The 23,130-nt window shown below is 42.5% G+C and overlaps 1 protein-coding gene across 9 annotated transcripts in view; it reads left to right on the forward strand.

The window, feature by feature from the left end:
- Positions 1–23,130, forward strand: part of PDE1C (phosphodiesterase 1C) — a 380,734-nt gene that overhangs the window by 100,871 nt on the left and 256,733 nt on the right. Inside the window, exons 1-2 of one of the 9 annotated variants that reach the window (XM_071804708.1) lie at positions 14,064–14,208; positions 14,788–14,890. The exons of 6 other annotated variants lie outside the window; for them this stretch is intronic. In XM_071804708.1, the coding sequence (XP_071660809.1) occupies positions 14,790–14,890 (101 nt within the window). In that variant the 5' untranslated portion in view covers positions 14,064–14,208; positions 14,788–14,789. Of the gene's footprint in view, positions 1–14,063; positions 14,209–14,584; positions 14,891–23,130 lie in introns of those variants that run through there. 2 more of the 9 variants (XM_065832653.2, XM_065832654.2) reach the window with 2 other exon arrangements.

The following is a 23,130-nucleotide window of genomic DNA, read 5'->3' on the forward strand; positions in this document are numbered from 1 at the left end:
ATAATTCCTTCTCTGCAAGCTTATTTAACCTATTTCCAGTTGAAAGCAGAAAAAGCCTTCCCCTACCTCTGCTCCTCTTAGCACCCTTGCAAAATGAAATGTTGCAGCGGACTGTTGTTTCTCAGCTCTGATTAAAAGCATGAGTCACACTTCGTCAAGTTGCGTGGGTTAGAATTGCTCAGACTTGCTGCATCCATTTCAGGACACATCATAATGGAGTGTGGAGCTGCTAGAATGAAGTCAGAGCTGGTGAAAAGAGGGAATTTCCTCTTCTTTCTGGCCAAACATACAGACAAAATATAGCTTCTAGGAGCCTTTGGATAGCTATAAATCAATGCCGTGGAAGACTCACTGGAGAAGATACTGCTTTGACATGAGTGACCACAACTGACACCAGCTGCATGTCTGAGCCACTTCTTGGGTTTGCAATGCATTCATTGGGTTTTGAGCAGAATAGGGCAATTTAATTGTGAATTAAGTTTTCAAATACTGCATGAAATTTGTTCAACACTTACATATACGCTGAGATTTCATGCAGCATGAGACTATGCTGAATCCAGTTGCTGCCAAGATCCACAAGGAGGTTTATTAATATTTTGTGTTTTTACAGTAGATGCATCACTAACAGCCAAATCTAAGCCCTGTTTTATTGGCACAACAGGCCCCAAATCATGCTTATGTACTCAGGGGTGGCAGTTCCCTTATGGCAGCATATTTATCACTTATCCTTAAAATGCAGCATTTGCAGAGTCCATGTGCAATATGCTCCCAATACCCTGTTCAGGACACACATTTAGCTAAAAAATATCAACACAAAGACCATTTGAGCAAAATGCAGGAGAACGAAACTATATCATACCGATGCTGGAGACAGAATTGCCTTACTGTAGAGGGAATGATAATGAAAATGGGATGCTGTGTGAAAAAGAAATGCCACTTCCACCTTCTCTCCTTACTGATATCAGTATCACATGTGTCTGAGTGAATGTGTGGAATGTAAGCCAAATCATTGTTGTAAGAATCTATTTCCAGGCCTTCTGCCACTATAGGCCTTCTCTGCTCTGGTTACTAAGCTGAGCAGTCTAATATGAAAAGAGATGGAAACCCCTTGAGAGTCCATAGGGAAAGACTTCAGCATCCAGTGCAGGGTCTGTGTAGTGCAGTATGGAAATGGATATAATCACATATCTAAAAGTTTTCTTAGACTGTTGGCATGTAACAGAGTTGCTTAGGGCTGTCTGTGCACTTTGTAGTGGCTCTTTTTAAGTTTTCAGTGCTTGCCTTTTTTACCTTAACAATCTTGTGTCTAGTCTCATGCTTATACTCAAACACACATATGCGTGCACACAGATATAATTTTAGCCTTTGTGCAGATGGTCACAACTGACATATAGAAAAATGATAATTTGAGAGTGGATAAACATTTAAATCCATGGGAATCCAAAAGCAATAATAATCCTTTTAGGAAGTGCTCAGGAGTGAGTTATCATGGTGGCAGCTACTTGATACATATCAATTAAATATTTACTGATGAGTGAACTGATTTAAAAAAAAAATGAGGTAGCAGGTGAGAAGGAACACATTAAGGCATTAATGAATCTAGTGGGTTCTTCTTTGGTCTGCACAGGTCATATTAAGATGCAGTGTGGTGGATTTAGGACACTTGCTACATCGCAGACATAGCTTTTCATCAATATGTGAAAGTACAGTGATTTTCATGTGATGGTGAATCTGAAGCTGAGACATCTGGAGAAGACATTCATAGTCACTGTTTTGGAGGTTCTTGTATAGGATTTGGCTGAGAGATCTCTACATGTGTAGGAAATATGTGATAGTGATTCCCTCGGGGATGGTTTGCTACCTTATCCTTTCCGGGCACCAGTCAAATACTGTGTGTGGGAACCATTATAGCAGTCATTTCACTGACCTCCTGCACTGTTGTTGTCTGTCTTCAGTACTTCAGTTTATTCTTACATCCATCCTCTGGTGGCCAAGGTTGCAGTAATGTGCAATGAAAATGGGGAAACAGGTTAGATGAGAGTGTGAAGAAGAGGTTGCTGAAGTCTGATCAATGGATCTAATCTAAATGCGAATTGCAGGAACCAGATTAAATGGGGATTTTAGGAATATCACTTGTTCTTCCGATGCAGGATTTATCTGGAAGTATCACTTAGAAGATTTTTAGCTATTGACAACTTATGGTGTTGCCAGTGAAATGCCACAAGGCAGTGGTGCAGGCTAACGGTGAAGTGTAGTTTGTAAACTCTTAGTGATCTTCTAGCAGGGCTTTGGAAAGTCAGTTTGGAAAAGGGTCCTTGTAGATGCAGGAGGAACACTATGATTTTTAGTTAATACTGCACAGGTTAAAGCATCCATTGAAAGTGTAGCATTGTAAGAATTTGATCTTCAAGTCAGTGGGTTTCTTTTCAGAATGCAGAGTGCAGGATTGAGAGAGTGGTAAACAAAAGGCTAAAGGGAGACTGTGAATCTCTTGCCAACAATAAGTTTTTTTCTTTCCTGTGATAGTGATTTGCAGTGTTCAGGGTTTCATATATATTCACATTCTTTGCAATCTCTATGTTAGTTTGTCTGTCTTAGGATACTTTTCTGCACAACATGATAATGAAAAGAGGGAACAGCAGTACAAACCCCTGAATAATCTCTCCGAATACGTGGTGGCAATAGTGAGCAAATCCCTTGGCACATTGTACCTGAATGGGCACATGCCTGTGAAACCTGGTCAAAGGAGCTGCCATCCTCTGTTCTTCCGGCAGACAAGAAGGATTTAGTTTTGCAGCAGCAGGTGGGAATGTATGAGCTGCCTTTGAATGTGCTGCCCTGTGTATCCTGAGGTGTGGATGCCAGGGGGAAAGGGAAGGAAAGGGAAGGGGACACCTCAAACCTTCCTTGTGACAAGCCATTCTGCAATATTGTTTGCCTGATGTGGTAAAACTCATTATTTGTAAGTCTCTGGAGTCTGCACAGCTACATCCACATATATATGTTTTCTTGCTATGACATCTTTTTCTGTAATTTTTGTGTTATTATAAACATTACTGGCTTTAAGCATGATAAGAATCAATCATGGCAGAAAGGCTAATTGCAGATACAGAGAATGGGGAGCATGTCATTGCACTGAAGTGCCTAAACCTACCTGTAGGCTCATAAAACTCTTATTTGTGTCATGGGGAAAAGGTACTTTAGGTTTAAAGGGCAGGCCTTTCCTGTTTCTAGCAGAAGACAACTTAGAAGGGAGGAAGCCCCAAAGCCCTTAATAATGTTCACGGGAGCTCAGCTGCTGGAGCTGAGAAAAAGTGTGGTCTTTGAGGAGCACCTGTTAAACCTTCTTTGCTTCACTCATGTGACGCAACGACTGAATAACAATATGCTAATTTCTCGCCTCTCCTCCCAGAAGAGACCCTTGTTACCCTTTTTCTTTCCCCTGTGGAGAGTGTGTTGCCCTGATCTGGTTGTCCTCCCCTGTGGCTGTCAGCACAAGACCTCTCTGTGCAAAGGCAGGAACATCCGCAGGGCACAGGACTCAGCATAGGTCACTGTGTCTATTCTGCTGCACTGGGTATAACCCCTGAGGGAGCTGGGGAACCTTCATCTTCAGACAAGTGAGGTGGGATTTTTCATTTGTGCAGAACCAGTTGGGAGGCTTTTCCAGAGGCTCAGTGGTCTGGTGATTAGAGATCTTCCAGCTTCTGAGTTGTATTCAGGGCCAGTTTATTTCCATTTGCTCTTGTGGCAAGATTGCTCCTTTAAAGGTGTGGTTTTTCTATTTTGTTTTGTTGTTGTTGGTTTTTGTTTGGTTTGATTTTGTTTTTTCCCCCTCTGGTGTTTACCTTTGATACCTCCAGAGAACAAATGTAATTCTTTTCAGCCTTTCTTTTGCTCTGTTGAAACAGTTGATCCCTCAGCCTTTACATAAGCAAGGACAAGGCAGGCCAGCTGTGGCAGTAGAGAGTCCCAAGAAGGCTAATTTACCCCACATCCTCGTATTACTTTTAGCCATTTCCCTGCTCACATCACAATGGTTGGTTCCAGTGCCTGTTTTTTTTCAAAACATTGAAATACAGGCCTTCGTAAACTCCAAATATGTTATGTCTACCCCATTTGCATGATCATGGGAAATGATTTCAGGAAGAGACCAGCTTAATCAGCCATGATCCAATGTGATAAATAGATGTTGCTTTTTATTCTGCTTCCGTTTTCTTTAATTATTCTCTCCACTGAGCTCTGATGCCTGGCACACTGCTGAGATCCCACTAAAGAGCTCATACTTTGCGAATTGCTTCAGCAGAAGGTCCCTGAGCACTGTAGATCCCTGCTGTCAGGCAGACATTTCTCTGCTGCTGATGGACTCCTTGATTTTAGAGCAGTGTGGTTTTGCATTTTGCTTCCGTGCTCTGCTTTCACCCGTGTCCAATGCATGTTATCCATGGAGAATTATGGGAAATATTAATTTAATTGGGGGTGGAAAGGTTCCCAAAGCTAACATTTGTCACTTGGACTGCAGTCTGCCAGAGCTGGTTAGTTAAATTGCCCTGATGTGGCTATCTCTGCCAGCAAAGGCAAGTGGAGTGATCAGTGGTGGCTATCTTTCTCCACCAGGAGAGAGCAGATGAGGAGAAGGGAAGGAATAGCATTTGGGCTCCCTTGCACAAAAAGCAGTGGTAGTCCTAAAAAGCTACTGGGAATCTTCCTTCTGTATAGCAGCTAGGCAGATTTTAATTAAAAAGGAAAAAAGTGGAGATGCTTTTAAGTCCATAAAATTCAATGGTATATACACAGGTATTCCATGATAGTCATAGATTTATGTCCTAACTCCAGAAGGGATAAAATATGCTATGCAATAATTTCTGTCTTCATTCTTTGTAATCTATGCATATCAAATATATGATCAAATACAGCACTTTCATGGTACAGGGGGCAGCACTGGCCTGTGTAATAAAATGTACTTTGTGTATGAGAGACAGACAAGTGAAAAACCTCTCACTTTTAGCTCTCAAACATATAAGTAGTCATTAAAAAACTCTGAGACAACTTCATTCTTGTTTTGAATAAACTTCAGTATTTTTTCAATCTCTTTGCATCTGAAGATGTGAAGGATAACCTGGAGCAGGAAACTCTGCAAGAAAGTTGAAAGCTTCAGGTCCTCAAAATGGTCTACTTTGGCCTCACTGGATGTTTGCTAGTGAAAAAGGAAAAGACTAGAAAGCCAGTTCTTATTTAATCCTCTAATTAGATATTTTTTAAAGTAAGTAATTGCTTGGACTGCTCACATCTTACCTGCTTTTGCAAAGACTTTACATAGCTGAGTTTTCAAGCTCCCCTCATTCTTTTTTGCAAAGCATTTTATAAGGCTTCTCTTGCCCTAACCATCACTCCTGTCTCATGCCTCCTTCCTAAACTGTCATGTATAGTAATATAGATTTTAAGGCCTTCTAGCGCTGTGTAGGTCATTGAAGAAAAACAGACTTTAAAAAATGCCCTTCAAAAGTGACAGGGCTTTTGTCAAAGTTGCAGTGCCTTGAGTGAGTGCCATAGGGATTTTTATGGAGCTGTTGTAATGCCATGGTTTAAGTATTAACTTCAAGTGTCACCAGTATGGACATTTTCTCATTTTAGTAAGCCTCCCAAGTTGAAGAAGGTTTCTGCAAGTTTTCTTAAATCTGCCTTCACAGAAACTGAGCAACTCTGGGTCAAAAAGGACAGACCACAGAAGAGGTATGTGCTTGTCTTAGTAGCAGTACTAGTTGATAGTATTTGACAGAAAAATTCTTACCAGTCACCAGAGCTTTTGATCAAAACTGTCAGTTTGATTCAGTTGACTTAAGAAAAGTTTAAATGAACAACACAATTTCCATCAAGTTCATCAGTCTTTTTTTTTTTTTTTTTTTTGTGCTGATGATTTTATTGTCACTTTTGTACTTTTTTGGTTGTTTGCTTATTTTCTTCAACAAAAAGCTAAAATTTGCCTTGCCCTAAAACGCCTGGTTGAAATTCTCATAGTATGCTTAGTTCTGGTGGCAGTCTGAGATGGAACACATTGTTAAGATGCAGAGAATGCAGCAGTAGTCTTAATATAGTATCTTTATACGTATCTATATATCTCTCTATCTAGCTCACTGCTTTTGAAACTTTTTGAGAGAGCAGCATTCTCTGGGTCAGCCACATCTGTGTGCCTCTCAGACAGAGAAGTTAAAACTATCTGTAATTACTGGATGCAGCAGAAATCAAAATTCCCCAGCCTGGAGGGAACTGGGTGATTGCTTAAAACTATAAAGTGAAATTGTAACAAAAATCTGAAACTGAAGTACCCCATTTACACCAGAGTAACTCCAGATGCTAACAGATAAGTTGTGTGTTCTACATTTGAATAATATACGCTTGAATTATGACTCTTTAGAGCACATTCACTAAGCTTAGGACCTTATAATCTTCTGGACTAAATGGGACACAGGCATCTCTGCTTTGACAGTTTGTTGCTATAAAAATGCTTAATATTTAAGGGAATATTAGTGTTTTTTCAGCAGCCAAAATCTGAATCATGTACAAGTTATTCTGTTCACTATCATCTATTTTGTAGTGAAGTGTGACAGAGTTAATTATGCTATTATATGAATTGTCTCATTTATTCCCTGAATCTCATGATTTCTTGATTAACTCTTCATAGACTTAGCACAGCCATTACCTTTCTCAGAGTTCAACCTTCTGAAGTTATGTTTTGCTCAGGACAGAGTGCTGTAATTATGACTTTTTCCAAAAATGCATATGAGTCAGCTGCAATGTCTAAATATTTCCAAATCACTATCTTATATTTCAACATTAAGAATAAATAAGATAAATGCAATGCAGTGGTACAGTTGATCCCCTCTCCCTCCTCTTAAGCTTTTCTCAAACAAACAAAAAATCGTTCTTAAGTGAAAGCGAGCAAGAAACTTTCTTCCTGCTTGGATAAAGACTGAGCAAAATCTGCCAGTCTTATTTTGGCATTAGCAGAATTAGCAGAAATGTCAGTGTTTTACAAACTGTTTGAATATAGTATTAGCATAATATTTTGGAATTTGGTACTAGCAGACTCATCACAATGTTTGCCAAAACTGAAGTTCAGAGATTCAGACTCAGACACGCAATAATGAAAGCAAAGATAAATACTCTTCTGCAATTTTGGTTGGAGGCATTAGTGGTGAGAGAATAAAATATATTCTGGATTATTTATGCATAGACAGACATATGAATACACTGTAGTTGTACTAATTATATAATTTTTTAAATAATGCTTGAAGCTTTCATTCTGTCAAATCAGATTAATTGATGGGATAAAATGCATGTTCACACAGGCAATATGTAGGGATAGCAATAGGCAACGTTTCAGCACTCTTCCAGCGTGGGGTAGCTTAGCTGTTTTTGCTGTAGTCCAGCAAAGACTTCAGAAATCTTGCTGCTTGAAATTATCACTCCAGTTTGCTTGTGCTGTTTACATTAGACATGCTACTGCCTTGGAAGCATTTTTGGTTGCATTGCAGTGGGCCTTTTAAATGTTATTGCTAAACCCACATAGCTCTGGTGAAGTCTGCAAAGCAGACTCTGAGCTTTCCCACTCTTTTTCTAGTCCTTGCTTAGAAAGTAAAAGAAAGGAACTGTAGGTGCTTTTAAGGAAAGTTGTTGTTGGGGACTTTAATCTGAGGACAGAGCCTAGTTTACAGCCATGCAGTATGTCAGAAGTGGCTCTGACCATTCTATCTTGGACTCACTTATGAAATACCTGTACCACCACCCTCAGAAAGGCAGACCTGCTCCTGCACACCCTGATATTTTGTATTTTGCAGAAATGCCTGCTCTCATGGAGGCACACTGTGGATGCTATCCACCTCAGCTGCCTTTTAACACCTCTCTGCTGCATGTCTGCAGCATCCTCCTGCATCTGCAGTTCTGCAGAACAGTGCGCTTAGTAAGGAAGGAAAAATTCCTGTAATTAAGATCCTTGCTGCACAGGGCTAAATGAAGAGGCTTTTAGCATGAATGTAAGTATGGTCCTGGACTGAGGAAGGGGAGGTAAAGAGGGCATAGCCCCCATTTACCCAAATCTATGTTCTGTGGAAGAGGAGGCTGATGCAGGGTTCATTTGGCCTGCCTGGGACCTCTGCATTGCTCTTCATTCTTTTTTGTCACTGACAGAGAGGACCTAGTGCCCAAGGAAGGGACCATGCAAAAGCTGTCTGAGATGATTGCCATGTCTCCTCTTCCACAGGTGAATGGAGGAGGCAAGAGAGCTTCTTTCAGGGTTTAGGAAGGAGTCCTGCCCTGGACCTCCTGCCAGGTAACAGAGCAGCAGAGGGAAATCCAGTCTTTCACTTGTAATAAACAATATTTTGTCTCTGTGTGTAAATTTGTCCCATTTGCATGCACAGTGGGAAAAGAACCCTGGTTTTGGGACACTTTAAATGGAGTGAACCAGGTGGTGCCATTCCTGCCTTTCAGAGCTGGACTTGCTTTGTGCTGATGACTTGTTGCCTCTGTGCAGCAACATGAGTGCAAGAGCTGAAGCACTGCTGCTTGCTCAGCCTATAAACGTCACCCTTTTGGAAGCTACTCTTGCTCACCATGAGGTGGGCATCTGTTTAAGGACAAGGCAAGCGAGATGATGTGTATTCATTGCAGATACTTACGGGACAAGTTCATAACTTTTTACAGCTACAGCTGCTGTCCTGGTGTTTGCTGTCTTGCTGGCACCTATCACAAAATCAGACTGACAAGACTAACAAGCAAGGGAATCCCAAACTTGAGCTCAAACATGGTGATACCAATAACCTGCATTCCTATTTTTCCCTGTTACCCCTTCTGTACCTTAAAATCAAACGGGCAGAAAGATGTGTTCTGTAACTGCTTTCCTCACCACCAAAAGGCAGTGACATGTGTAACACATAAACTGTTCAGCAGTGAGCATCCGTGTAAAGGGAAGTGGTACAGGCAATGAAGTAGGTACAGGCAGTGAAGAGTAACGTCATGTTCCATCATCACTGCAGAAGGAGTGTAAGCAGACAGCATATGCCCCAAGCTGGTACAGGTGTCTTCCCTCTTGTCAGAAAACAGCTTACTATGGCTGCTTGCACAGTTCTTTGTATCATTCAAAAGAGGTTCCTAGAGCAAACATTCTGGGTGGTCCCTTGTAGTACACAAGTGGAAAGAGGACCATCTGGGGAATTACTCATACTTCTACAGCTCCTAACTTGTCTATTTTTCTTGAATGTTTCTCAACTTGACTCAGCTGCCTGCTGGTTATGTTTGAGGATCTCACTCAATTGCAGAAAACTGAAGATGCTCACCAATTGCAGCAGCTATACCTGGATGTCTCCTTAATAACTACTCTAAGGAAAAGGAAAAGGAAATTCTATCAGCTAAGAGCTGATAGAATTTAGCACCCGGCAATGGGAAGGATAGCATTCATTAAACAACTAGGTTTCTGAAAATCAACATCAGGTATTTCAGAGATCCTCCCTGGATGTAGTGTTGCAGTCATTAGGTTGAATGCTATCAGGAGGATAAGGTGACCTTCTCCAGGGCACAAGCGACCAGTCTGCTGGAGGTGCTAAGTGTCTGTTGAGCCAGGTAGCAGGTAGGACCCTCATGCTGCCTCAGCTGCTGGGAATTCCTTCTTGCCTCTAATTAATTATTTGAGTTTCTTCATCATGGGAAGGAAAAAACCAGCTACTATACTGTAAAATTTTGTTAAAGAAGGAAGGAAGGAAACTTTATCTTTAGGACATCCCAAGTTACTCTTTTTCTAGTGTCTTCTACACAAAGCAAAGCCAAATGGGGAGGTAGTGGGAAATGAAGGGGAGAGACTCTTCCTAATAGCTTATTTTACTTTATTACCACAGTGCTGCTGCTGTGTGGGATCTCATTAGGGACCTCTCTCCTACCTCAGCTCCACATTGTGTCATGACACTAAATCAAATGGGGCAGGAAGCCACCCTGTGTCATGACTCTCTCATCATAATCATCTCTGCCTGCATTGAGCAGATAAACTGCTGTCTCTGTCTCAACTTCCCTCAGCTAAGTGTCACAACTGTAAAAATGCTTGCCTTTGGCAGCAGCAGCATCCTCAGACATGCTCCTAATTCCTCTGTGGCTGCCTTTAGACTTGCCATTGGCTTCCACAGGCTCCATCACTGGTGGTGTTCTTGCCAGTGCTTGCTCTTCTCCCAGTTCATGTTTTGCATATCACCTTGTTTCCTGCAAATGCTGTGAGATCTCTCTCTGCCCATAATTCCTGTAAATATAATTGCTGTGACATCACACTGGTCCAGCCCTCAGTTTCGTCAGCAGTTGAGTGCAATGGCATTTTTGTCTCCATTCTCCCATTCTTCTGATTTGGCCCCTGTCTCGACTTCCCGGTTTTATTTGTTTTTACAACTAGCTATCAGAATGCACAGTCCTTGTGTTTGGTAGTTTGTGATCTCAAAGGCTCTTGGAGGTCAAAATACAATGAAACAAAAGGCCACGTACCACTCAAGGCCTGGAAGATATCTATGTTCTCTGGTGTCACATTTTTAACGGGAACCACTCAGTGTTAATTTAGTTCTTCAAATATGTGAAGGCATCCTAGCCTGGCACAGAATGTCATATTTCTCTTTTTTCTTCTCTCCACCTTGCTATCTTCACCTGCCCAATATCTCTTCCCTGCATTATATCTTCAGAACTATGACACTAGTTCATAATTTTTCTGATATTTCTGCAGCCTGTAGTAACTTTTCTTTAATTCTTAGTCATCACTCTGTATTTGCTTTTAGCTATCAGCTGAAAAGAATTGGTTTTGCTTTTCTTTTCTTAACTTTTTGTCTTCTGTCATTACGTACATGTTCTTTCTGGAATTACCTGGTATTTTAAATGCAGAATTTTTATAGTAAATAATAACATAGTGAAGGTGAAAATTGCCTGGGTTCTGCTAATCGTGACTGGCCAATTATTGCTGAAGAAAAGAATGAGTCACTGGTTAAATAGATAACGTAAGGGTAAGGTACAGACATGCAAGTTATACCAGCATCAGATTGTTGTTGACTTATATTTTAGTCTTGAGCTGTAGCTGATATGTTTATTGTTTCAAGGGAAAATGTTATTTTACAAGTGTATGGGCTGTGGCATGTTGGTAATACATCTCTGTTCCAATGATGATTCCTGGTAATAAATTTAACTTAATGGAAAATGCTCCTGACTAAAGCGGAACAGGAAAAATGCAATTCTGTGCATCCTGCTATAGAATTGAACAAACTATACAGGAAAAAATGAAGTGTAAATGGGGTTTGTTGTTCTTCTGGCTGCTTTATGTAACTGTGGTAGGCCATGTGTCCATGGGGTGGAATACCTGACTTTGGTTTTCACGTGAGGCTTTTTTTTTTTAAATATCTAAAGCCTGCAGGACATAAGAGTGAGAGAGCTTTGCCTCCTATAGCAAAATAGAAATCTCAGTACCTCTGTGTTGATTCGTGTGAATACTAAAAGCTATAAAGCGTTTCCTTAAATGGGATGCTTTGCATTTGGAAAGTCTAATATCAAATGCATATTGTATGCATGTTGGCAAAATGATACAGAAATGGTGAGGGATGATAATAACTTAGTCTCAGAGTCTCCTCCTCATCAGTGGAACTCACCGTCCTTCCTGTAGGTAGAGTGGCAACGCTGTGCTGGTTCTCAGACGGAGACACCGAAATAAGAAGTAGGGAAATGATTACTTGTCACCTATGAAACAAGTGGCTGAGCTTCTGGGTCTTACTGATGAATGACTTGGACATCTTATTGACAAGGTCAAAAGTGCCACAAAGTTGGTAAAACTCCATAATGTAAGCTTTGATTCAGTATATTTAATTCAGTTCTCTTTCTGTCAATACGATATAACTTCTTATGGAGCAGTGTCTAATCTCACTAGATTAAAATGAACCCTGGCACTTTTCCTACTTTGGAAGAAAAGTTTAAAGATTTGTGGTTTTACCTCAAAACTTTTTTTTAACTCTTCCCCCCTGTCCTCAGTGAAAGCTGTCTTTTTCATTAGTGGATGCAAGGCTTCTAGTTTTCATGTGTATGAAAAGGACACTTGAATATGCAGAAAGAAGAGTGTAAATTGGTAAATGGTTGCACCAACTCAGCAGCACAGTTTCAGTGCCCGATCCCAGTTACATGCCCTCTTGCACTTACAGAGCCCAAAGGAATAACCCCACTGATTTTGTACAGATGTATAGATCTGCAATGTTATTTTTTTCCCCATGGGGTATCAGAACCTCTGTACAGGCAGGATGGTGTGTTTCTGCTTTGCTTGGCTAGATTTTTCAAGTAGTCAAGTTACATGACTAAGAACTGATTGAAGTCATTTAAACAGGGGATTGCTTGATTAGGCTGATCAATCTATTCTTCACATTTCCACAAACTATTCAGTGTCAGCATATGGACTTGCGCAACTGGAGTTGAAAGTAGTCACCAGCAACCATATTTTCATGGGAACATGTCTTCCCTCACATGGTGGACTCCTCTGTTACAAGTGCTGCTTCTCCAGAGGCAACTTCTGCAACATGTGACAAAACATGTTAAGGATAGGACAATAATGTTTTGATGGTTCTTTTCCCTCTGCTCAAGTGGCTTTGGCTGAAAGCACCATGTCAATAACTTTAACTCAGTAGAGGCATGCATGGGATCTTGTCTGAGTTGAAGAAGTGATTGATCACAGAATCCCAGAATGACTGGGGTGGGCAGGGATCTCTGGAGATCATCTAGTCCAACACAACAGCTAAAGCAGGTTCACCTAGTGGAGGTCACTGTATGGGAATATAGCAGAAGATTTGGCGAGGAGATTAGTTAAATGTAAATATGCTCAAGTGACTTGCACCTGTCTGTAGAAAAAGCACATACATCACACTCATTGTGACCTTGTGTGCTGGATGAGTAGAACTTCTGTGTTAGATAACACAGGCCTGTGAGAAACTTTAGGCACCTTATCGCTATGTCTGAGATTCCTGCTTTGTTGTGATAAAGAGCGGGAGGCTGCGCCTGCCTGAAGCCTTGAAATACAGGCGAGCTCAGCAGGCCCAGCGATCTTCCAGCAGGGTTGAACTGACCAGGGCCTGCGTCCCCGTTGGTGTCACCTCTGCCTGGGAGCTTAGGTGTGGAGAAGTAACTAGAATAAAACTTGCTCTTTGCAATGCATTTTTGGCCTCTGGCTCTTCTTGCGATGTGCCTGCGTATGTGTACACAATCACACAGGAATTAGTCCATCTTGAATATCTCCCGAGAAGGAGACTCGGCAACCTCTTTGGGCGGGCTGTTCCAGTGCCCTGGCACCCCCAAAATAAAAGTTTCTCCTCCTATTCAGATGGAACTTTCTGTGTTTCAATCTGTGCCTGTTGCCCCTCCTCCTGTTGTTGGGCATCACTGAAAAGAGTTTGGCCCCATCCTCTTGCCACCTACCCTTGATCAGGTCTGTGCAATGAAGGAAATCCTGGTCCGTCCTCCTGCCTGGAGCAGGTACCCTACAGGTGTAGAGAGGGGTGCCCCATGTAGTGCTCCCTGCTGTGCCCAGGCTTGGCATGAGGGTGCCCCGGGGGACCCTGAAAGCTTGCATCCTATTGCAAAACTGGGGTTTTAACCTCCTCTGTGCAAATGTCTTGGGTTTGGGCCAGAGGTCCTGTTTCAAGCCTCGTGCATTATGAATAGTGTACTCTCCTATAACGTATTGTTTGTGGTTCTTCTTGAAAGGCATTGGTATATCCGTGAGTAACGTGTTGGGCTTGATCTCTCTTTAGTGTACAGACCTGCCCTGCCGTGTTTTGGGTGGCTTTAGGCAACGGTGGTTTACCGATGTATTTATTTTAAAGTGGGTTTTGCCCCAGTTGAAGCCTTTTAGCCCATGCTGCGCATCCCTCTCTCGGGAATACAGTCTGGCTGCAATGAAGCAGATGGCTGTTTGCCAGGAGTGAGTCGCTCACTTTCTCTAATTTACCCCTCCTTTTATTTTTTTTTTTTTTTTTCTAATGGTTTGGCTTGGTTGGGTTTCCAGTCAGAGCCAGCCTTTCTCCCAACAGCCCGTTCCCCCCGGCGCCCCCGTGTCTGTGCGTGTGTGCGGGAGGCTGAGGGCGAAGCCCTGCCCGGGCTATGCTGACAGACGACTTTCCCCTCAGTTCTCAGGTTTTCAGCCTGTCAGCAGCGCTGCCGGTAAGTTGGGGTGGGAAAAGGAGGGGTGGAATAAAATAGTGCCAGGGAGTGGGGCCGGGGGCCGGAGGTGCCGTTGGCTGCGGCTCGCGGGGCGGCGGGACCCCGTGCAGCCGCCCCGCTCCTGGCCCAGCTGCCGTGCGGGCAGCTCGGGCTGTCAGCGAGGGGTTTGTCGTCCCCTCCGCCCTTCGTAAAGAGCCCTCAGCTGGTCTTGGCTGTAAGCGTATCCTCGGATTATTGTAAAAAGACAAGAAGAACAGCAACAAAAAACAAAACAAAGGAAAAAATAAGAAAAAAAAAAAAGGGGGCAAACCCGCGTGGGTTCGCGGAATGGGGACGCGGCTCCGATCCGCGCTCCCCGCCCCCCCCGGCCCCGGGCCAGCCCGAGGATGGCTGCCGCCCCCCGCGCGCACCTGAGCGCTCGCGGGCTGCCCGCGCGGCCCCGCGGGGCGGGGGGAGAAGCGGCGGCCAAAAATGCCGTCGGCTGCCGGGCAGCGTTAAAGGAGGGGAGCGTGTGCGTATGTGTGTGTGTGGGGGCAGCGCCCGTCCGCGCCCAGCCTTAACCCGAGCCCTCACCGGCAGCCATGGAGTCGCCCACTAAGGAAATCGAAGAATTTGAGAGCAACTCTCTGAAATACCTGCAGCCGGAGCAAATAGAGAAGATCTGGCTTCGCCTCCGAGGCTTGTGAGTAGTACTTTTTTTTTTTTTTTTTTTTTTTCCTAAATATCCTTCTCCCATTTCCTCCCATTGTCGTAGTGCTTTCTTTTCCCTTTCTTGCCGGTACCTTCAAAATCTGCCAGGAGTTTCCACACCTGTTATCCGTAAATACAGTGACTTAATCTTAGCAAAAGATCCATTTGCTTCCTTCAATTGAACCGCTTGTTGCAGAGAGCAAACATTTTCCAGTGGGAATGTAGAAATGTCATTAATGAGGCATTGTAAAATATAAGGAGTTACTGCCAAGCTAACTACTTTAGCTGCTATACTAGAAAAGTTTTGTTGTAGCCTGAATGGTGCTTTATTGAATCCTCTGTTTTCAATAATCTTACCATTAAGATGCAACATACAGAAGATGTCTTTTTCCCCTGGAAGCATACACCATTTCTGGCACTGACATGCTTGATAAGGACAAAACATGCAGAGAAGGCACAATTGGAAAACATTTCTAACAGCATTTGTAATGGCATCAAACTCATGTTCCATGGATTGGATTGTACTTATTAATTTATACATTATACTTGACTTGCCATGAAATGGTGGGACACTGCCGCCTGGCTAGAAAAAAAGTATCTGTGCTTAAAGGAGAACTTGGCACTGCAGAGAAGTAAAAGTTTACAGGCTGTAGAGTTTGCATAGCTTATTTAGAGTCAGTGTCTGGTGTCTTTTTCAGATTCTCAGTATGTAAAATACTGTATACCAGCAATAAGATCCATTACTGGCAGCAAAGCATTTATTTGCCCATCAGTTTTTGGCCAAGGCAAAGAGGGTTATTACCATGTTAAGCTGCATCCCTCCCTGTGTTCAGAACTGTTTGTTTTTTTTCTTCAGCTTCATATGTTATTAAAATTACAGCCCTCAAGGGAAAGGGGGGAAGGAAGGGAGCAAGGAGGCTAGGGAACAGCAGCAGCTAGAAAGTGTAGAAAGAGTAGACTAATAACTAAAAACGAATGGGTCCAAGAGAAACTTGAGTTGCTCTTTGAGTGTTATTTTCTGTGAGCAGCAATGGCGTATTTTGTAAAGCACATCCAAAACTTCTGTAGAACTCCAAGCAGTCTAAGAGATGTGCATGAATATGTATTTCTTTCAAGGCATCACTCCAGGAAGCCTGTTTTGTGAAGGAACTTAATCAACGTAGGTGACAGCTGTCTTGTAAGCCTTCCAAATAGAACAGCCGCACAAAACAAACCCTCTTATTTTCAAGTCTGTGCCATGCTGTAGTATTAGGAGTCCTTGAATTTCTGTCTAACGTGGAGTTCAGGAGCATGCTGGTTCGTGTTCCACCTGAAGTTCATAGGTAATTCTTCAGCAGCATTGTAGTTTGGGATTTCTCCTGCTGTTAGTACAAGGCTGTGTCTGCATATTATACATCAAGTTCTGGTCTCTTCTACCTTTCGGAAATTTGGCAAAACTGTAAGACTTATTCTAGATGTGTAATAACTCAAGCTGTTTTTCAGTATAGCCCTCTCTGTTGGCAGTGTGTGTGAGCGTAACAAACATGTCCTTTCTGATTTTTGAGATTTCTTCGCCTAAACTGGAGACATTTTTTTTGGTACAATTCTTAATCACAAGATGAAAACTGAAATGTGTTCTGCTCTAATTAAAGTCTGTACAAGATTTTCCATTCCCAGTCATTTTATGGAGGCTTTTAGCATGTGCATACACACAGAGGCAAACTGATCGCAGACTGAGGTTTGACATCATGTTTCCTGACTTTTCTTGTCCATTTTTATGCATGCCTGTATGTGTAAGAATGATTAGATGTGCACAACCATCTTAATTAACTCTTAAATAAAATGCTTCATCCTGGAGAGGTCAGATATTACTTGAGAAGATGTCTCTTGCCCCCTGCCTGTGGTACACTGACAGCCGTATCACACAAGAATTGATTAAAAAGCACAACAAACAGTGCTACCAGAGCAGTGTTGTACAGGTAGCAAGAGATAGCATGCTGCTGGCTGAAGCTGCCAGGGTAGTTGTAGTCTGCAGCAGGCACATACCCAGTAGGTCATTTGATCCTGACACCCCTTCTTAAATGAGAAGGGTTGTGGTGATCTAAACAGTTTCAGATGCTCAGCATTGTGTTGGGCATCTCCTTAGTAGGACTTCACCAATGGCAACTCTGGTACCTTCCTCTCTGTTTTCTCACCCCTGGTGCCAGGTGTTATGTTTATTTACAGTGACTCAGTGGACAAACCAATACTGATCACCTCTTGCAATACCTGGCTTTTCCAGAGGGTGGGGAAGAGGTCTCTTTTAATTTTCACCCCATCTCAGCCTACTTGGTTTTGTTCTGTCCTGCAGGATGGTTGGCCTTTGGAGGTTTGGGCATGGGAAGTGTATTTTCAAGGACTAGGGAAGTCTTCTGGACAGCGTACAAAGTGCAGGTTTTCACAAGGCTGAAGCCACGTGTCTGCTGCATCGTGACTCATATGTTGATGTAAGAGTCAGACAAGATACTGAATTTGCCTCTGGAGTGGAATGCAAAGGATTTCTTTCTCCTTTTCCCTATGTATCTGTGCAACACACAGCTGCTTGGTCAGGCTGGCCTTGTTGCTTTGTAATGATAGCAGTATGAGGCAATGGTCCATAGGCCACGTACAGATTCCTTTTGCTTTTACAGTTTGAGAATGAGCTAAAATACTAATGCAACAACATGTTTTTACTTGACATATACATATTCATGGCTTAATGATTCTGTGCAGCAGTTTATAAGAGAATCAAGTCAGTGGACCCATAACGTTTTCTCAGGTTTAAGGAAGCGTGACAAATTGCCTCACTGGGCAATAACTCATCTGTGGCAAAGTATTTGGGTGCCTCAAACCAGAGATCTATGAAATAAACGTTGTCTTTTATACATGACCTATTAGATATTAATTTACATTTTATCACAGCTTAGAAAATAATCTTTTAGTGGTTTGTTATTAATAAAATTTCAGGTAAAGTTTCTGAATAAGCTGTTTCCTGGGTAAAGGTACCATTAGAGGTACATGAAACTCTCTGGAGCAAATCTTGAAAGTTGAGACTGGACAATTTTGCCCATTTTTCTTATGTTGTGCCAGAATGTCAGGGAGAGGTTTCTTCTGGATTTCTCCCTGTAGGAGCTCACTCCAGTGAGCTGGCGGCGTGCACCCGACATGCAGCCATCAGGTTTCTTTCTTCCCTGGAATGAATGCACCAGCTTTCTCTGCAGCAGGGACACCCTTCAGTGTTTCATCATCATCATAAATGAATCAGCTGGGAGCAGCTTCACATCCCTTCAGGGATATCTCAGATGGGGCTTCCCCTCTCAGCTGCAGAGGGCTGCCGGCCTCCTGGGAGTGCCTCTCCACCACCCTGTGACTCCCTGTCCCCACAAGCAGACACCTGCTCCCGCTCCCCGGCTGCCAGGGAGGCTGCCAGCCACCTCTGCACCTCGCTAGGTTACACACACGCTCCTGCTGAGCCCCTCTTTAGTCCAGGAGCGGATCTCCTTGGTTGCTCGGCTGCAGCTGGACTGCAGGGATCTCTCTTTCCTCACACAGGGCCTGTCTTTGAACAGTTGCCTCTGGTTCCCAAGCAGTGCTTGCTCACAAGGGCTGACAAGTTCAGCCTGCAAGAACCTGTGTTTCTTAAGGATGTGTTGATTGTTTGCTTGTGGCTTCTCAATAGCTGCTGCTGCCAGAAGAAGGGTCTTGAGTCTCTTGCCCTGATCTGTCTTCCTTCCCCCATGGATTCTGTCCAGAAGGCAGTCTTTTATTCAGACTTGTCTTATTCAGTGCCAGGCTTGGACACTGTGTACATGGTTGCTTATGAGTCTGTCCTCCACTCCGACGATTGCTAATAACTCACACTATTAAGCTCAGGACCTTCTGCTCTGCACGATATATTAGTTAAAATTAGGTGGGATCCATTACAGGGCACTGTTAGCAGCAGAGCTTGGAATTAGGACTCTTAAAGCTCCGTGAAGTGCCTTCAGTTACCTCCTTATTTCTCAAGAACAGAGAAAGCACTGAAGCCCTTTTCAACACTAGGATTAGGTGTCATGTGTGATGGCATTGAAGAATGCAGAGGCATATATCTAAAGAGCTTTGCCAGTTTCAGTGGAGATGTGCTAGTTTATGACAGCTGATGACCCAGCTTGGAGATATTTTTTGGTTTGATTTTGGTTGCTTTTATGCAGAAAAATAAAACCTTGGTTTCTAGCTGTTGCAGTATTACCAGCATCACTGGCATCTGCTGGTGCCCTTGCAATGCTTTAAGCATTGCAGAAGGAGAGAAAATGGACTTTAACCTTCTTCCCAGTAGCTGGGATTATAATATTAAATTGCTAAATGCATAATAAATCCCTTCATTCTCAGTGCAGTACTTCCTCATGCTGCAGAAGATGAAATTACAAACAGCAGCAATCTCTGAACTGTGACTCAAATGGGATGCTTGACTTTGACCTCATTTTTTGGACTCTGCTGTTCAAAACTGTCAGTGTAGAATTGGTTTAAGACATCTGATGAGGAAAGTAGATAGAAACACATATAAATCAGTGTCTTTGAAAACATCATGATTTTACTGAAGATCTGGAACAACATTTCAGCAGTTAGGGCATTTCTTCAGCTTCCTCTGCAAAGCACCGTGCATCCTATTGACCCTGAAGAGGTCCCATTGTGAACATTTGTGTAAGATCCAGATTTGTCCCTGAAATAAGTGGTGAAGCAGCAAATGATTTCAATGGGAAAACATGGAGCTTTAATGACTGAAGATGATCTGGCAAGTGTTAGCATGCCACTGCTTGGTTATCTGTTTCCCTGTCTTATCTGTATGTGTTCTATGGTATTTTTAGGTTTCCTTATTTGAAAAATGTCACATACAGAACAGCTGGTTCTGCCAGTGACAGTATCCTGATCTGCTTTGTTTCATTTACATGGCCATCGTAAACAGGAAAACATAGAGCTCCCTTCCATTTCAGATGTGTGCTCTACACAGTGGTCTTTGTCCCCAAATATTTTAGTTGGCAGGAGATAGTAGAGGTTAAAAAAGCCTCTCAGAAAGCACCACTTGGTTAGGAAATGTGTGAATTAGTCACTTTTCAAGTGGAAAATATGAATATGCTAATTCCTTTCCAGAGGTGAGAGAGGCACTCAGGCTGTCTTTGGTCTTGGTTTCAGTCCTCCTGAGCCTCCTGAGGGACAGGGTTTAAACTGAAGCCCTGTTCACCCTGGAAGCAGAGCTTAGCTACCTTCAATGGTATTTCAGTACAGCTGCTGCCACCCTGTTTCTGGTTTGCCTTTCCTAACAAATATAGACAGGGATTACTTCTCAGAGGACCGCATCAGGAAAGCTCTCTGTAGGTCTCTTGGGTCTGAATTTCACTTTTCCTGTGGCTGTCACGATTCATGGAAGAACTGAGAAGGTCTCTCTAGTTAGCAAGTGGGTGCTGGGAATGTGCTGGAGGCAGCAGCTGGTTCTTAGTTTGGGTGAGCTACTATGTGGGTATGAATGACTCAACTAGTTTTAAGGTTTGTCGAGGTCAGGTTGATCCATAATATTGTTCTCCCCATAGTGTGAAGAAGGGCTGAGTTTTAGCATTAGACTAACCCATAACAGCTTGCAGTATAGTCCTTGAAGGAGCGAGGGAAGCAGAAGTGCTGCCAGCTGCTAATGTCACGACTGAAAAATGGTCAGAGAGAATATACTCTAATAAATAGCAGAACAGCAACTCTAGAAAAAGTTAATTAAAAAGTACAGTGTTTGGAGATGTAGTAATTCAGTAAAGTGATAGATTTTGCCACAATCTTTGCATTGCTTTGTTCCAGCCAGTGAATTTTATTTGAATCTTAAATCAATGGATCAGTCCTGTAGGTAACAAAAGAGAGAAGACTTCATGTTTAATAGTAAAATGTTGACTAAGAAAAAATATACACTCTCTAGTTTTTGCTGTAATCATAAAAAAGCTTTTATTCTTCTGGAGGTAGTACAAGTGAATCATACCTGCAGCCCAAAGAGCAATTATTTATTTCAGCAGCTGTAAAAAGAAGACCACAGCCTGCTGTAGAATAAAGGGGCTCCCTTTGTAATATTTAATTCGGTGCTTTTCAAATATCACTGCTATAAAGCTTGCAATCCTGCATAGGAAACAAGAATATAAAAAAAGTTATTTTGGAGGAAGATGAGTTTAAGCCTTGGCTCAAAGGAAAATTAAGAATCTCTTCCTGAAATTCTTTTTTAAAACTGTCTCGGTGGGATAGGAGTCCATACAGAAAGAAATAAAACCCAATGGAAGACAGCGCTTAAAAATCCTCTGTGTGTGTGTGTGTGCTTGTTTTAAAGGCTGTGAAGCCAGCTCATCTCCTAATCTGCCAGCTTTGGGTGGATTCAAACACTATATTAAACCCAACTCAGCTCTTGAAAGGATTTTTATTTAGTGTGTTTCTTTTTTTTTTTCTTTCCGGCAATTCATATGAGATTTTCCTGTTCCATTCTCTCTTGTCTTGTTCCATCGAAAAATCACTTCAGCCCTTTCAAAGTACTAGAAACAGTCTGATCCTGACTGGTAGATGAGGCAAGATTGAAGTTCACATTTTAGGGTTGACCCATTAAAACACTATAGCAGCTGTGAAACATATCTCTACAGATGTGAATTGCTATCAAAACACTGGGGATTTGGATAAATCAGAGGTTTTCTAGAAGGGCTTGTTTGGATTCATAGGGGTGTTTTGGTCCTGAACTGTGCTGTAAATACTGAGAAAAACGACCTCATTGATACCAATGTGTTTGCAGGGGTGAAATTAGAACCCAGTTACTAGTCTTTGAAACATTTTTTTTTGGTTTGTTTTCTTTGAAAAGCTAGGTTTTCCAATTAACTGATGGCTTGAGAAATGTTGTTTAGCCCCATGATGCTGCAAAGTTTTCTCCGACAGCGTTAAGCCCAACTTCGTGTTTAAATTTCAATTGTAGCTGAGCAATAGTCCTTCCTCCGGCAGGCTCAGTACTGCTCCAGGCCTCTGCCAAAATTTGTCTGCAGTTGTCTTGGATATTTGAAAAGCACATTCATTTTGAAGGTGTGATTATAAATACAAATAAACCAGAACTGAGATTTTGCAAAAGATTAAGAGTACAGGTCAAACCCTGGTGAAACTGTTTGTAATAAACTTGGCTGGTTGAACTCAATGGAATCAGGATGCCTCTAAAAAAGTTGGTAATATCCATGTTTAAGGATTTTTGAATTTTCTGATCAAGAAGAGGGGTGCCGAACTCTCAAAGAGCCATAGCTCTACATGATATGGCTGTCAATAAGAGGTTTGCAAGGCTGTGTCTCTGCCAAGGAGCCTGATTCATGTCACAGCAGTCGGCCTTGCCTTCTTTGGGAGGACCTCCATGTTTAGCAATTGGTGAGACTGGATAGAGAAGTCCATGTGAGCTCAGCCATGCAGCAGGAGGTGGTTGGCGCAATCTTTCTTGTAGAGAGAGGGAGATGTAGGTGACAATTTAGATATTAAGATCCATATAGACATGTATGATAAGTTTTATGCTTTTCTTCCATATCTGTCAGGCTGTGGAGTCATTTTGTTATTAATGTGACACTTTGAATGGCTGTTAGTAGGTCTGTGTCATCATGTTAGGAGTGATTTCTTACACTCCTAGGGACAGATACTCTTCATGCACAAAACTCCTCACCCAGACAGAAAGTTGCACAATATCCATCTGTAGCACGAATCCTGACTTGGCACAAATCTCATTTCAACAGCAAGATTAACACAAATTAGACAGAAGATCTGTGCAGTTTTTAACAGCTGAGACTGTGCAGAGCCCTTGCGCTACAGCTATGGCACGCAGGGAGTCCCTGCAGAGCGCATGGCACAAGCTCCAGCAAGCACCCGTGGGCAAAGGAGCAGAAGTAGGGCATAAACCCCCTTGCAAGGCTGAGCAGTTCGGATGGTTGCTGTAAATGATGCTCAGATCGCACTTCCTCCCATGCCTCCTGTGGAGCAGCTGGTTTTCTGGGATTCGCTAGCAGTAAGCAGTTACTGGTGTCTGCTAAGCAAAGAGTCTGAATACACAATTTAAATATGCTCATATACTCATATTCATGCAGCAGGGACAGCAACAGTCATATGGGAGAACTCTGGTTTTTTTTTGGGCTTGCATGAAAAGTGAAAGAAGAGGAAGCTGTGGGGGTTGAGGCTGGGAGGGGAGAATTGGGAGATCATCTACAAAAGAGTGTACTGACTCAT

Source organism: Patagioenas fasciata, chromosome 2, assembly GCF_037038585.1.
Source record: "Patagioenas fasciata isolate bPatFas1 chromosome 2, bPatFas1.hap1, whole genome shotgun sequence".
In the NCBI taxonomy this organism is placed as follows: domain Eukaryota; kingdom Metazoa; phylum Chordata; class Aves; order Columbiformes; family Columbidae; genus Patagioenas; species Patagioenas fasciata.